Source organism: Aquarana catesbeiana, linkage group LG07 (genome assembly GCF_042186555.1).
Source record: "Aquarana catesbeiana isolate 2022-GZ linkage group LG07, ASM4218655v1, whole genome shotgun sequence".
Classification (NCBI taxonomy): Eukaryota; Metazoa; Chordata; class Amphibia; order Anura; family Ranidae; genus Aquarana; species Aquarana catesbeiana.
Genome location: NC_133330.1, coordinates 344,368,252 through 344,385,664, shown reverse-complemented (window position 1 = coordinate 344,385,664; position 17,413 = coordinate 344,368,252). Strand labels below are relative to the sequence as shown.

General features: G+C 46.0%; 1 protein-coding gene across 4 annotated transcripts in view; it reads right to left on the bottom strand.

Moving 5' to 3' along the window:
- The window catches only part of ERI3 (ERI1 exoribonuclease family member 3), a 310,298-nt gene that overhangs the window by 213,418 nt on the left and 79,467 nt on the right, over window positions 1-17,413 (bottom strand). For all 4 annotated transcript variants that reach the window (XM_073593982.1, XM_073593981.1, XM_073593983.1 and 1 more), the window contains 2 exons: window positions 3,949-4,008; window positions 2,892-2,983 (listed from right to left, as the gene is read on the bottom strand). In XM_073593982.1, coding sequence (XP_073450083.1) covers window positions 2,892-2,983; window positions 3,949-4,008 — 152 coding nt within the window. The remainder of the gene's footprint in view (window positions 1-2,891; window positions 2,984-3,948; window positions 4,009-17,413) is intronic.

Sequence of the window (17,413 nt, the reverse complement as noted above, 5' to 3'; positions counted from 1 at the left end):
ACATTAGAGTGTAAGCTCCTGTGTATAGAGACTGATGTGACTGCGGGGGAGGGGACATTAGAGTGTAAGCTCCTCTGTACAGAGACTGATGTGACTGTGGGGGAGGGGACATTAGAGTGTAAGCTCCTCTGTACAGAGACTGATGTGACTGTGGGGGAGGGGACATTAGAGTGTAAGCTCCTGCTGTACTAGAGACTGATGTGACTGCGGGGGGAGGGGACATTAGAGTGTAAGCTCCTCTGGTACAGAGACTGATGTGACTGGCTCAGTGATCTCTGTACAGCACTGCGGTATATGTCAGAGCTATATACATGTATAATAATAATAATAGTGTGTGACTGTGGGGGGAAGAAGACATTACAGTGTAAGCTCCTCTGTACAGAGACTGATGTGACTGTGGGGGGAGGGGACATTAGAGTGTAAGCTCCTCTGTACAGAGACTGATGTGACTGTGGGGGAGGGGACATTAGAGTGTAAGCTCCTCTGTATAGAGACTGATGTGACTGTGGGGGAGGGGACATTAGAGTGTAAGCTCCTCTGTATAGAGACTGATGTGTGGGGGAGGGGACATTAGAGTGTAAGCTCCTGTGTATAGAGACTGATGTGACTGCGGGGGAGGGGACATTAGAGTGTAAGCTCCTCTGGTACAGAGACTGATGTGACTGGCTCAGTGATCTCTGTACAGCACTGCGGTATATGTCAGAGCTATATACATGTATAATAATAATAATAGTGTGTGACTGTGGGGGGAAGAAGACATTACAGTGTAAGCTCCTCTGTACAGAGACTGATGTGACTGTGGGGGGAGGGGACATTAGAGTGTAAGCTCCTCTGTACAGAGACTGATGTGACTGTGGGGGAGGGGACATTAGAGTGTAAGCTCCTCTGTATAGAGACTGATGTGACTGTGGGGAGGGGACATTAGAGTGTAAGCTCCTCTGTATAGAGACTGATGTGACTGTGGGGGAGGGACATTAGAGTGTAAGCTCCTCTGTACAGAGACTGATGTGACTGTGGGGGAGGGGACATTAGAGTGTAAGCTCCTCTGTACAGAGACTGATGTGACTGTGGGGGAGGGGACATTAGAGTGTAAGCTCCTCTGTATAGAGACTGATGTGACTGTGGGGGAGGGGACATTAGAGTGTAAGCTCCTCTGTACAGAGACTGATGTGACTGTGGGGAGGGACATTAGAGTGTAAGCTCCTCTGTACAGAGACTGATGTGACTGTGGGGGGGAGGGGACATTAGAGTGTAAGCTCCTCTGTACAGAGACTGATGTGACTGTGGGGGAGGGGACATTAGAGTGTAAGCTCCTCTGTACAGAGACTGATGTGACTGTGGGGGGGAGGGGACATTAGAGTGTAAGCTCCTCTGTACAGAGACTGATGTGACTGTGGGGGAGGGGACATTAGAGTGTAAGCTCCTCTGTATAGAGACTGATGTGACTGTGGGGGGGAGGGGACATTAGAGTGTAAGCTCCTCTGTACAGAGACTGATGTGACTGTGGGGGAGGGGACATTAGAGTGTAAGCTCCTCTGTACAGAGACTGATGTGACTGTGGGGGGAGGGGACATTAGAGTGTAAGCTCCTCTGTACAGAGACTGATGTGACTGTGGGGGAGGGGACATTAGAGTGTAAGCTCCTCTGTATAGAGACTGATGTGACTGTGGGGGGGAGGGGACATTAGAGTGTAAGCTCCTCTGTACAGAGACTGATGTGACTGTGGGGGGAGGGGACATTAGAGTGTAAGCTCCTCTGTACAGAGACTGATGTGACTGTGGGGGAGGGGACATTAGAGTGTAAGCTCCTCTGTATAGAGACTGATGTGACTGTGGGGGGAGGGACATTAGAGTGTAAGCTCCTCTGTACAGAGACTGATGTGACTGTGGGGGGAGGGGACATTAGAGTGTAAGCTCCTCTGTATAGAGACTGATGTGACTGTGGGGGGAGGGGACATTAGAGTGTAAGCTCCTCTGTATAGAGACTGATGTGACTGTGGGGGGAGGGGACATTAGAGTGTAAGCTCCTCTGTATAGAGACTCATGTGACTGTGGGGGGAGGGGACATTAGAGTGTAAGCTCCTCTGTACAGAGACTGATGTGACTGTGGGGGGAGGGGACATTAGAGTGTAAGCTCCTCTGTACAGAGACTGATGTGACTGTGGGGGAGGGGACATTAGAGTGTAAGCTCCTCTGTATAGAGACTGATGTGACTGTGGGGGGAGGGGACATTAGAGTGTAAGCTCCTCTGTACAGAGACTGATGTGACTGTGGGGGAGGGGACATTAGAGTGTAAGCTCCTCTGTACAGAGACTGATGTGACTGTGGGGGAGGGGACATTAGAGTGTAAGCTCCTCTGTATAGAGACTGATGTGACTTGTGGGGGGAGGGGACATTAGAGTGTAAGCTTCTCTGTACAGAGACTGATGTGACTGTGGGGGGAGGGGACATTAGAGTGTAAGCTCCTCTGTATAGAGACTGATGTGACTGTGGGGGGGAGGGGACATTAGAGTGTAAGCTCCTCTGTACAGAGACTGATGTGACTGTGGGGGGAGGGGACATTAGAGTGTAAGCTCCTCTGTATAGAGACTGATGTGACTGTGGGGGAGGGGACATTAGAGTGTAAGCTCCTCTGTACAGAGACTGATGTGACTGTGGGGGAGAGGACATTAGAGTGTAAGCTCCTCCGGTACAGAGACTGATGTGATTGGCTCAGTGATCTCTGTACAGCACTGCGGTATATGTCAGAGCTATATAAATGTATACTAATAGTGTGTGACTGTGGGGGGAGAAGACATTAGAGTGTAAGCTCCTCCGGTGCAGACACTGATGTGACTGGCTGAGTGCTCTGTGGGGGAGGGGGGGGACACCACGCTCTCACTTTCTACTCACATAAGTTTCAAGTCCCAGTCTCCGCAGGTGACGAAGATAGACTTGACGCTGGGATCTAAGAGGCCCTCTTTGGCCATCCACTCATCGACGCTCTGGAAGACACAAAGGAAATGTCACGTGCAGATTTTGGCTTTGGAGGAGATGCCGCTCGGCACACAGATAAGGACATGTAATCAGAGGAGGCAGAAAATTGTGATCTTATCTGGCCCATCCTATAGTCTCTCCATTATTAACAAGATTTGGTGCGTGTTTACTGAGGGGGGGGGACGACACCGAGGAAGGTCACAGGACTCCTGGAAATCCTGCGGGCACAAACACAGCCTGTTATCATAACTTACTGTGATATTATCGAGGACTGACCAGCGGGCATTGATCATTCGCGTCCCCTCATCATCCCTACATAACCGCGTTACACATTTTATCAAGGTTAGACTGCGGTGAGACGCCGACTTTCCTTCTATAGACCACCATTTGGGGGGGGGGGGGGGTCGGTTTCATTTATTACAAGTAACAAAGAATAGAAACAATATATTAAATTATAACACAACCACACTGGAGGGGAGAACAACTGTGAAACCCTCAATCAACTGCCAATCTGCAGCAGATGGAAGGTATAGAGCAACAAGAGGTGGAATAAGTCATGTGACCTCCCCCATCCCTTCCCACCATCTTCTAGCCAATAATTTACTCCACCCAAAAAACAATGGCCCTCAAGTGAAATTGAGTTCTTCCCAACACATGGGAGCAGGGCTGTCTTTAATGCAGGGCAAAAGGGGCAGCTGCCCAGGGCCCAGTCATTGTTGTGGGGCCCAAAGCAGCTGTCCCTTGAGGACACACTGCCAGATGAGCTTTGGCTGTACTTCTCCTTTAAAGACAGCCCTGCATGGGAGGTACAAGGTTCATGTAACCTATCTCTGAAGGACCTGTACACGGCTGCTCTGTCCCCTGCGGGAGGACACAGCGAAGGTACCAATGAAAGTCTAAACGATGCAACTGCATAATAATCAGCATCCAATATGGCCGACCCCCCCCCCGCTCCTCCGTTCCCAACACTCACCTCCAGAACCTGGCTGAGATTTGGCTGTCCATCCACCATCTCCTGGATGATTCCCGTGAGCTGCAAACAAAAAGAAAAGGGACCAGAATTAGTAAAATTCCAAAGACACGGCATGGGGACATTTCATGCCGAAACGTTACCTATTATTTTATGAAATGACACAAACTGCTAAGGAAGAAGCTGCCATTACTGATGAGTGAGGTGGATGTCAAAACCAGCTGCTGAGGGACATTCACACCAATCCCCCTGGTGAAGGGGCCTCTCCCTACCCCCGAAACACATTGGATAACACCAATATCCCTGATGAATGGGCCTCTTCTGACCCCTGAAACACCCTGGATAACACCAATACCCCTAATGAAGGGGCCTCTCCTTACCCCCGAAACACATTGGATAACACCAATACCCCTAATGAAGGGGCCTCTCCTTACCCCCGAAACACATTGGATAACACAGCACCCCTGATGAATGGGCCTCTTCTGACCCCTGAAACACCCTGGATAACACCAATAACCCTAATGAAGGGGCCTCTCCTTACCCCCGAAACACATTGGATAACACCAATACCTCTAATGAAGGGGCCTCTCCTTACCCCCGAAACACATTGAATAACACCAATACCCCTGATGAATGGGCCTCTTCTGACCCCTGAAACACCCTGGATAACACCAATATCTTTGATATATAGGCCTCTCTTGACCCCCAAAACACACTGGATAACACTAATCTCCCAAATGAAGGGGCCTCTCCTGATCCCCAAAACGCATTGGATAACAACATCAATATCCCTGATGAAGGGCCTCTCCCGATCCCCAAACACATTGGATAACACCAAAGCCCTGGTGAAGGGGCCTCTCCAACCCCCGAAACACATTGAATAACACCTATCCCCCTGATGAATGGGCCTCTCCTGACCTCCAAAACACATTGGATAACAACAACACATAATCCCTGATGAAGGGGCCTCTCCTTACCCCTGAAACACATTGGATAGCACCAATACCACTGATATAGGGGCCTCTTCTTACCCTCCAAAACACACTGGATAACACCAATAGCCTCTCCTGACCCCCAAAACACATTGGATAACACCAATATCCCTGATATGGGGGCCTCTCCTGACCCCCAAAACACATTGCAGGACACCAATATCCTTGATAAAGGGGCCTCTCCTGGCACCATAAACACTTTGGATAACACCAATATCCCTGATGAAGGGGCCACTCCTGACCCCCAAAACATACTGGATAACAGCAAAACCCATAATATAGGGGCCTTTTTGTACCCCTGAAACACACTGGATAACAACACCAAAATCCCTGATGAAGCGGCCTCTCCTAACCCCCAAAACACATTGGATAACACCAATATCCCTGATAAAGTGAGAATCTCGTGACCCGAGAAGTTCACTGGATGACAACACCAACTTAGGACCCCTCCAAATGCATTGAATAATCACATTATTATCAGTGGTGATGGAAGTGTCTCCTGCCTGCCGAAATGCATTGACTACACATACAGTGAGGGTAAAAAGTATTTAATCTCCTGCTGACTTTGTATGTTTGCCTACTGACAAAGAAACGATCAGTCTATAATTTTAATGGTAGATTTAATTTAACAGCAAGAGACAGAATAACAGCAAAAACATCCAGAAAAACGCATTTTAAAAAAGTTATAAATTGATTTGCATTTTAATGAGCGAAATAAGTTTTGATCCCCGATCAATCAGCAAGATTTCTGGCTCCCGGGTGTCTTCTATACAGGTAATGAGCTGAGATTAGGAGCTCTCTCTCTCTCTCTCTCTCCCTTTCTCTGTCTCTCTTAAAGGGAGTGCTCCTAATCTCAGCTTGTTACCTGTATAAAAGACACCTGTCCACAGAAACAATCAATCAGATTCCAATCTCTCCACCATGGCCAAAACCAAAGAGCTGTACAAGGATGTCGGGGAGAAGATTGTAGACCTACACAAGGCTGGCATGGGCGACAAGACCATCGCCAAGCAACTTGGTGAGAGGGTGACAACAGTTGGTGCGATTATTCGCATATTGAACAAACACAAAATAACTGTCGATCTCCCTCGGTCTGGGGCTCCATACAAGGTCTCACCTCATGGAGGTTCAATGATCATGAGAACGGTGAGGAATCAGCCCAGAACTACACGGGAGAATCTTGTCAATGATCTCAGCTGGGACCATAGTCACCAAGAAAACAATCAGTAACACACTAAACCATGAAGGACTGAAATCCTACAGTGTCCACAAGGTCCCCCTGCTCAAGAAAGCACATGTACAGGACCATTTGAAGTCTGCTAATGAACATCTGAATGATTCAGAGGAGAACTGGGTGAAAGTGTTGTGGTCAGACGAGACCAAAATCAAGCTCTCAACTCGCCGTGTTTGGAGGAGGAGGAATGCTGCCTATGTGCCCAAGAACACCATCCCCCACCGTCATACATGGAGGTGGAGACATTATGCTTTGGGGGTGTTTTTCTGCTAATGGGACAGGACAACTTCACCGCATCAAAGGGATGATGGACGGGGCCATGTCCATCCATGGAGAGAACCTCCTTCCCTCAGCCAGGGCATTGAAAATGGGTCATGGATTGTTATTCCAGCCTGACAATGACCCAAAACACACAGCGAAGGCAACAAATGAGGGGCTCAAGAAGAAGCACATTAATGTCCTGGAGTGGCCTAGCCAGTCTCCAGATCTTAATCCCATAGAAAATATGTGGAGGGAGCTGAAGGTCGAGTTACCAAACGTCAGCCTGGAAACCTTAATGACTTGGAGAGGATCTGCAAAGAGGACAAAATCCCTCCTGAGATGTGTGCAAACCTGGAGGCCAACTCCAAGAAACATCTGACCTCTGTGATTGCCAACAAGGGTTTCTCCACCAACTACTAAATCATGTTTGTGAAGGGGTCAAATACTTATTTCACTCATTAAAATGCAAATCAATTTATAACTTTTATGAAATGTGTTTTTCTGGATATTTTTGTTGTTATTCTGTCTCTCACTTTTAAAATAAACCGACCATTAAAATTATAGACTGATCATTTCTTTGTCAGTGGGCAAACGTACAAAATCAGCAGCTGATCAAATACTTTTTCCCCTCACTGTATGGAACATATAGGATTGTTTTAGTGGCATTCCCCGCATATTAGAACTTGTATCTTGGGTGTGGGGCTCTTTTCATACATTTCCAGATTCCAATCCAAAGTGTTCTTGAAGAACCTCCAGTAACCATGAGCTGCCCGCCTAGTGCTCAAAGTAACACTGCTGCAAATAATAGACCCATCGGGTGGCTTGAATACGGATATATGAACCAATAGGAGAAACCACAACGTGTCGGGAGGGAGCAGGTACTCTATACACCTGAAGTGTCTATGATAGCTCATACATGTATTGCCATTTTGATGCTGGATCATAAAGTTTTATGTTTTTGCCCAGGGTGGTTGCCTCTGGCATGGGTCGTGGACATCCCTGTGGTCCCTTGTGTGCGTATTCACTGTCCCTGTGGGCCCCCCTGCGGTCTAGAGGTCTGAGGAGATGGTATCCATTTTAAGGTCTCTGGCTTATGTTTAGTGGTGACACATTTGAGATGTTAACTCTTGAAGAAGATTTGCAAAGAAAAAATTGAAACACGTTGGGTTCCCGTGTGCAATACACTACTAGGCAGTCCTTTCGGCCAGTATAAAAATTGGTCTGAGCTAGCCAAATGGCCCGCCCAAAAGCGCAAGAAAAGCAATGTGACGTGACCGAGGGCCATCATCAGGAGCTCCTTGCACCAGCCAAACTTCTGGCCAGACAAATACAGCCCCATTCCTCCAGACGCAAGGCTCCATCCTCGCCAGGGTGGAAGACCCCACAGTCCATGTCGAAGATTAATCTCCTGCCATCTCAGCAACATACAAGTTCGTTGGTTCTCCAGCAGCATCGTCCTCACCCCCTTTCCCCACCTCGCAGTCCGTTTATTAACTCACAATGCAGGTTTAATTAATTGGAATGAATTCCACAACTCAGACTTAAGGGCAAACTTATTTTCTGCTAATGACTAACGAGGAATGGTAATAAATACCTTTCAGGGAGAAATGTTAATTAAAACAAGAGAGGACGCTCCAGGATTTTCTTTTGCAGTTCATTAAGTCATTAAATGTGGAACATAAAGGAAAGCAGGTTTGCCGCTGTAAAAATCAGCGCAGATTCGGGGTGGGAGCGCCGGTTAAGCCAACCGGTTTTCAGTCCGCACCCAGAAGTCTGAACTCAGTCTGATATCTGAAACAGTCACCTGGAGGCCGGATGTGGCTGCGTCAGACAAAGTTTTATCACGCCGTTTTATGGACAGATTTCAGATCTTCTCTAAATTTTTATGGTCAAACATCTGCACGCCTCGCGGATGTCTGCAGCGGCACAGCGCTGGTTTTTAAACTGTTTGCTACCTAAACATGCCGAGCCAATAAACCTATAATATATATCTGCTTATATAAACGGGCTATCAATAACCTTCATAAATCAGTATATAAAATGTTGGGACTGAAAATGTTGGATGAAAAGTTCAATCCTTCTCCACACACACAGCGAATTACTTTTCCAGTAATGAAGGTGGAGAATATCACCAGCTGTCACCTTTAAAGCCCAACTCTGGGAAACTTGGAAATTTTCCCTTTGCGGTGGGGCTGAGCCTACACTGAAAGGGTTAATTGCCTGTTAAAATCTGGCGGGGTTTACCCATCCGATCCGCCATGCTGCTAGACTGGTCCTGGCAGAATCCTTTCCCCTACGCTCCATGATCTAAGGTCCTGTGTCCTCCAGACCAGTTGTCAACAAACTGCAGCCCTTTGTTTTATCTGGCCCTTGTGGTACCATTTTGTCCACCGATACCAATAATGCGGCATAATTCCCCCTCACTGACAACAATAAAGAGGCACAATTCCTCTCAATGACACCAACAATTGGGCACAATTCCTTCCAAAGACACCAGTGATGGGGCATAATTTTTCCCCAATGACACCAACAATGGGGTATAATTCCCCCCACTGACAACAAGGAATGGGCACAATTCCTCTCAATGACACCAACAATTGGGCACAATTCCTTCCAAAGACACCAGTGATGGGGCATAATTTTTCCCCAATGACACCAACAATGGGGTATAATTCCCCCCACTGACAACAAGGAATGGGCACAATTCCTCCCAATGACACCAACAATAGGGCACAATTCCTCCCAATTACACCAATGATGGGGCACAATTTCTCACAATGACACCAACCATGGGGTACAATTCCTCCCAAAGACATTAATGATGAGGCACAGTTTCTCCCAATGATGGGGCACGATTTCTACCAATAACACCAATGATGGTGCCCAATGACATGGACAAAACGATAATTCTCTCGCTCTACAAGACTCTGGTCCGGCCGCACCTGGAGTATGCTGTCCAGTTCTGGGCACCAGTCCTCAGGAAGGATGTACTGGAAATGGAGCGAGTACAAAGAAGGGCAACAAAGCTAATAAAGGGTCTGGAGGATCTTAGTTATGAGGAAAGGTTGTGAGCTCTGAACTTATTCTCTCTGGAGAAGAGACGCTTGAGAGGGGATATGATTTCAATTAATAAATACCGGACTGGTGACCCCACAATATACAAATACCGGACTGGTGACCCCACAATATACAAATACCGGACTGGTGACCCCACAATATACAAATACCGGACTGGTGACCCCACAATATATAAATACCGGACTGGTGACCCCACAATATATAAATACCGGACTGGTGACCCCACAATATACAAATACCGGACTGGTGACCCCACAATAGGGAAAAAACTTTTTTGCAGAAGGGAGTTTAACAAGACTCGTGGCCACTCATTAAAATTAGAAGAAAAGAGGTTTAACCTTAAACTACGTAGAGGGTTCTTTACTGTAAGAGCAGCAAGGATGTGGAATTCCCTTCCACAGGCGGTGGTCTCAGCGGGGAGCATCGATAGCTTCAAGAAACTATTAGATAATCACCTGAATGACCGCAACATACAGGGATATACAATGTAATACTGACATATAATCACACACAGAGGTTGGACTTAATGGACTTGTGTCTTTTTTTAACCTCACCTACTATGTAACTATGATGGGAAGCAATTTTTCTCACTAACACTAATGATGTGGCACAATTCCTTCCACAGACACCAAAGATGGGGCATTGTTTTTTTTACACAGAAATCGTGAACTTTTCTATTTCCAGTGGCCAGAGTTCAGCCCTCCTACAGTCATCTAGACCAGTGGTCTCCACATTGCAGTACTTTGCTTTCTTTTATCTGGCCCTTGAGGCACTATTTCATGCACTGATACCAATACTGAGGCATAATTCCACCCACTAACAATGAAGGGGCACAAATCCTCCCAATGATACCAACGCTGGGGCATAGTTCCTCCCAATGACACCAATAATGGGAATCAATTTCTCCAAAACAAAAAATTTTGGGAATTGTGTCCCATTTTTGGACACTAATGATGGAGCCGATTCTCCCAATGACACCACTGATAGGACACAATTCCTTCTGATGACACCAATCATGGGACACAATTCCTTTCACTGACACCAACAAAAGGGTGCAATTCCTCCCACTGCAACCAAAGATGGGGCATTGTTTTTTTTTCCACAGACGTCGGGACTTTTTCTACTTCCAATGGCCACAGTCCAGCCCTCCTAAGGTCTGAAGGAGAGTAAACTTGTCCTTTGTTTCGAACATTTAGAGACCACTGAACTAGACCAACGCAGGGTCTATACTGTGTTCCAATTATGAACACTCCTACTGCATGAAAATCATGTGAGGTGGTAACGAAAAAAAAAAGTGCATTATGTCAGAACCACAGGAATACGAGAGGGCACTTTTCCAGAAACATACATCTTGAAAATTATGGGTGAGCTTTTCACATCAACAGTGGGTAGTTCCATTGAAGCCCCCAGCAGTTCACTAGTATGGGGGTGTTTTCTAGGAATAATAACGTAAGAGACAACCAGCCCCAATCTATAGATTCTAATGGAGACACAACTGAGCAGGGGTCTGCTGAGATAGATTTCGACCAGGTAACCCCAACTAGCTGTGGCCTTAGCTATGGGACTCCAGCCAGGAAACCACATTTTATTGAATTTTATCCAGACATCCTTTGCTGTTGTAGGCCGCTTTGTACAAGGGCAAAACAGGATTATTCAAGAATGTCCAATATTTGAGGGTTTCAGAAGTCGGAGACTTCCAAAGTAGCACAATGACCTTTCTAGCCTAAAATAGCAAGATGTCAAGTAACATCCTGGTCGACTTTCTCAGAGAGAGGGATCCACAAGACAACCTCTCTCACATGTTTTTAGTATCACAAGGCTCCCAGGTTATTGGTACAGCTTGTGTCTTCCTGCCCCATTGCCAATGAATCATCTTGTTTCTTGCCCTGGTGTCACAGGGACATGAAGTGGCATGAAATCCCAGCAATGGGATCATGGAAATCAAATATAACTCCACGGATCTACACCACATGGCTAAATGTTTGTGAACACCTATATGAACTTGTTGGCAACCCCATTCCAAAAACCCTGGCCATTAAAGTGGTGTTGCCCTCTCTATGTGGCTATAACAGCCTCCACTTTTCTGGGAGAAGATTCCACAAGATTATGAAGGGTGATGGAACTTGTGTCTGTTTAGTCAACAAGAGCATTTGTGAGCTCAAGTACTCATGTTGGATGAGAAGATCTGGCTCACAATTGGCGTTTCCAATTCTTCCCAAAGTTGTTCAGTAGGGTTGAGGTCACAGCTCTTTGAAGAAGGACACTCCAGTTCCTCCACACCAAACTGGTCAAACCATTTCTTTATGGAGATATTGGTTGAGAAGACCTGACTCATTTCAATTCATCCCAAAGTTGTTCAGTAGGGTTGAGGTCACAGCTCTGTGAAGGACACTCCAGTTCCTCCACACCAAACTGGTCAAACCATTTCTTTAAGGAGATATTGGTTGAGAAGACCTGACTCATTTCAATTCATCCCAAAGGTGTTCAAGTAGGGTTGAGGTCAGGGCTCTGTGCAGAACACTCCAATTCTCCTCCACACCAAACTGGTCAATGATGTCTATGTGGAACTAGCTGAGGTTTCTTGGCAGCAAAGCAACGGGGTGCCTTAAACTTTCCAGTCACTACTGATTCCCCAATAAGTCAATGGTGGAAGAATATGAAGCATGCTTCTCCCATCTTTCTTCACTGCCCAATGGCAACCATGTTTTGTGAAGCCGTGGCAAGCAAATCCCTAAGATGGTCAGATCCCACTTACACATCCAACCACTACTGTATATCATTAGCTATAGGGAATATTCAGAAACATGGTTCTGGTTATTACAAAATTTAAGACGTGTGTTGGGGTCACAGGTCCTGAATCTATTGAGATTTACAATACATACTGACAGCAGTTGTGCTATGAGGGGAAATTTTCTTTTTTGTATGACAGAAGCAAATCATTTCTTAATAACAAAAACTATTTGTCATGGAAAATTTTTGATAAAGAATGAAGAATGCTGCTTACTCCAAAAAGCACCAGCTGCCAGCTACAAATTTACCCCAAAAGAAAGAGCCCGTCACGGGCAATGCTAGGACGTGTCACCAAATACTGGGCCAATCTGAAAAGAGTATATGACACCTGAATTGGATTCACGACATTCAAATGGAATATCAGCAAAAAAAAAAATCCTGTTTCTAACAGCCACTGTAAAGCATAATATACCGGTTTGATTATATATTTTAGGGGCAGCACGGTAATGGTTAGCACTTCCGCCTATCAGCATCAGGGTCGCCGGTTTGAATCCCAACCACGGCACTACCTGCCTGGAGTTTGCATGTTCTCCCTGTGCCTGCGTGGGTTTCCTCCGGGCACTCCAGTTTCCTCCCACACTCCACAGACATGCTAGTAGAGGTAGACGAATTGGCTCCGATCTTAATCAGTTCTAGTATGTCTATTAGGGATGCACCAATACTGAAAATAAGTATTTTGCAGCTCATAATTTCTAGGTAAATTTGTCACGGCACCCCATGTCAGACTACTGTGAACAGGTATCATCTACGGGCTTGGGACACCATTGAGAAACAGGCAACATTTCCTCTTTTCCAGTGTCTTCTGCAGGCCACCAGGGATTATGACTTGGCGATGTGATGGTGGAGGTACCCAATGACTAAACTCCGGGGGGGGGGGCAGAGTAAAACACGTTGGGGGCGTGGCCTGGTTGGAGTCCAGACTGAGGTTACCACTCTACTCAACACTTAAGGACACCTAGATGTGCGACTTTTAGGGGCCACACCATTGTTCTCTGATGGTGGAGGACAGCTGGTCCATGAAAGGCCACCAACAGGCAAAGAAAGAAACTTGGACTAAATCACGACACCCCTTCAGAGGCTCATACCTGCACTTCATAGCACCAAATAGATCTCTACCTTTGTCCAACGCTCTATGGCAAGAAGACAAGGAGCGAGAAACAAGGCGGCTTATCTTTAATACACTTAAGGATTTTGGAGAAACTTTTAATTTCTTAAAAAAACATTACAACAACTGGAGTCCCTCTTTTAAGTAGAATGTTATTTTATGAGCAGGAGTTATGGGGTGTAACTGACACCATGAACGTGTTCTCCAGGCTCTGAACCAAACAGTGAATACAGGAAGTTCCCGTTTTGGACAGGTAGCAGAGCAGCTGTGATATGGAATCCACAAGGTCACGGACCCGCGGTTACACTGCGTGGTTTACATTAATGAGTAGTGCAGACGTAATGCAGAAGGTGAGAGGAGGAGAAGAGTGAAGTGTCAATGCTGCCGCACAGCTGACTTCATGGCCTAAGAAGCAGATTCAGAACGTGGCATAATTGGCGTTAACCTTTCCAGCTCAGGATAAATTGCAGTTCGAGGCTTATGAGAGTTTGTACAAATGAACATCTAAAAAGGTAGGACGGGTGAGCCAGCTGATGTATGAAGAGTTCATATGTTGTCTACAGCCCCACGGTTCTACAGTTCCTTCTACTGTGGTGGGGCAGGGAACAAAAACCTAAACCAGACTGGCTCCAACAGGCTACAGTTAGGGCTCATTTACAATTGCTTCGACTTTAACACACATTAAAGCACCTACCGCTTGGTAACATGGTTTGTTGATGCTTTTTTGAAGCTTTAAATAAGAAAGCTTGGCAGATGCCCCGTATGTGTTGATTTGTGTAGAAGCCCAACTCATTAGTACCTCTATTCGGCAGATCTCCAGCTCATTAGTATCCCCATTCAACAGATCCGCAGCTTATTAGTACCCTCGTTCAGCAGATCCCAAGCTCAGTAGTACCCCAAGCTCTGCTGATGCCCCACTCGTTAGTAACCCCAGCAATAATGGGAAACAAATTCTCCCAAACACACCAAAAATAAGACACAATTCCCCAAATTGACACCAATGATGGGACACAATTTCTCCCATTGACACCTCTGAATGAACACAATTCCTTTCAATGACACCAACGAAGGGGTGCAATTCCTCCCACTGCAACCAAAGATGGGGCATTGTTTTTTCCCCACAGACGTCGGGACCTTTTCTACTTCCAATGGCCACAGTCCAGTCCTCCTAAAATGTGAAGGAGAGTAAACTTACCGTTTGTTTAGAACATTTGGAGACCACTGAGCTAGACCAATACAGGGTCTATATTGTGTTCCACTTATGAACACTTCTACTGCATGAAAATCATGTGAGGTGGTAACGAAACAAAGCGCATTATGTCAGAACCACAGGAATATAGTAGCCCCACCTTTTTCTGATCCCCCGGTCAGTAGTAACCCCCAGCTCTGCTGATCCCCTGCTCAATAGTAAAATCCAGTTCAGCTGATCCCCTGTTCAGTACTAACCACCAACTCTGCTGATCTCCCGCTCAGTAGTAACCCCAAGCTCTGCTGATCTCCCGCTCAGTAGTAACCTCCCAGGTCTGCTGATCCCTCACTCAGTAGTAACCCCCAGCTCTGCTGATCCTCCGCTCAATAGTAACCCCAAGCTCTGCTGATCTCCCGCTCAGTAGCAACCTCCCAGCTCTGCTGATCCCTCACTCAGTAGTAACCCCCAGCTCTGCTGATCCTCCGCTCAATAGTAACCCCAAGCTCTGCTGATCTCCCGCTCAGTAGTAACCTCCCAGGTCTGCTGATCCCTCACTCAGTAGTAACCCCCAGCTCTGCTGATCATCTGCTTTTCTGATCCTCCTCCTTTCTCTGGTCCCCACTCACCTCCCGCTATGTTGCCCCCATGCTCTACACCACATGTTATATCTGCTAGTTTCTCCTGTACCAGTCCCCCAGCTCTGCTGCTCCTCTGCCACTTAGGCCTCACTTTCCAGTCCCATTCACCTTATGCTAAGATGTTCCCATGTTGCACACCACATGCGCCGTCTGCTAGTTGCTCAGCTCCAGTCCATGCCCCGCTCACCTTCCTGCTGCTCTACCCTGCACACCAGATGTGATGACTGCACCAGACACTCCCAGAGTATATACACATGAACCAGAAGTGACTGCTGATGACGTCTTTCCATTTTGGGATATCCCATACTTGCAATACCTCCAAAACAAAGAAGCTAAAGCCGAATAAAAGCCTCTCAGAAGGTTCAAGGTGCTGAAAGCGAGCGTTGTCATAAACTTCTATGAAGGCTTTGGAGACGCTTTAAAGCACCAAGAAAGCCACATGCCATGGGGTATAACATTTGAAGGGAAGCAAACACAACATGTGACCTGTAAGGAACCATTTTATTTAGTGACAGGAGCTTTGATTGGCATTCAGAGTGCTTTAAAGAAGCGTGTTTAATACCACATGTTGGGGCAAGTGTAAATGAGCCCTTATATCCCTTCACTCCATGCTTGATAGATCACCTCTTTCAATAAAACAAGATCAGATCTTTGCCTGTCTGTCAAATGACCATTTTGGCTGTTTTTACACCACGTGGTCCTCGACAGGACAGGAGCCACACAGTCACCAAACCCCATGTACCCAACTAAGGGCTGCCAATAACACACATAGATAGCCCTGACGACTGAAACTTGACTTGTAGCTCTGTGCTAGACTTCTCCGAAGAGAAATGAGCCAAATACACCAGCACGTTGCTGCCAGACAAGGTAGCACCCTTCAAATCAGGAGGCCCTGGGCTCCTCCGCACTAGAGTAGTAATACCAACCCCCACCTTACCCAGTGCACTTTTACCTCAGATTACTTCCCATGTGGAAGGTCCCTCAGGACCACCATCATGCCAGCATGGATACAAAACACCAGCACCCCTACCGGACAACAACAGATATTACCCTAACACAAACCTCATTATTGGAGCAACAAATAAAACAAAGTTGGGGCTTTTACAACCAAGTGTGTGAGAGAAGTTGTTCCAGGGTCCTCAACCAACCTTAAATGACTGCAGCAGCCAATAAATGACTTCATTTGAATTTGAAAGCATCTGATTTACATTTTGACACGTGTAAGGCTTTGGTGTTTTTAGGCTTACTTGATTCCTGTTAAAGTAGTGTTGTAGGCAGTGTTCACTTAGTCAACTAAAAAATTTTAGTCGACTAACTTAATACCATTTCAGTCGACTAAAATATGACTAAAACCAAAACAATTGAGATGACTAAAATACGACTAAAATACGACCAAAACTAAAATGGCATTTTAGTCAAAAAACTAAAATGAGACTAAAACAAAAATGCCATTTTAGTCAAGATTAAGACTAAAACTAAATTGAAAATTTGACGTCAAAATGAACACTGGTCTGTAGTGCATGTTCATACCTCAGTACCATAAATAATAACATATTACATTTTTCACTCCAGCAGTATATAATGAGTTTGGAAAATTGCAGAGAAATACTTAAATAATGCATTACAATTTAACTACACCCATTCAATATTAGATGACTAAAATGAGTTTTAGTTGACCAAAATCATTTTAGTCGACTAAAATGTACTGGAGATTTGAATTGACTATATAGGGAAGGGAACTCGCGCAATTTATTACTGTAATGCTGTCAGATTGCATATACAGTATCACAGCCTTTCTCAAATTTTTTAACATGGAGAAACCATTAAAGGGGTTCCAGACTTTGGGAACCCCTGCCAATATTTGCTATATAAACAACTAATGGTACACTAGTGTGGTGATCAGTGGGAAGAATGCCTCCTACATTGGAGGTCGGTGGGAATAATGCCTCTTACATTGGTTGTCAGTGGGAACAATGCCTCTTACATTGGTGGTCAGTGGGAGGAATATCACTTATGCCCCATACACACGATCGGAAATGCCGCCAGCAAAACTCCAATGAGAGCTTTTGGTCGCAAATTGCGACCGTGTGTATGCTCCATCAGACTTTTGCTGGGGGAATACCCACCAGCAAAAGATTGAGAGCAGGTTCTCTATTTTTCGGTCGGAAAAAGTTCCTATCC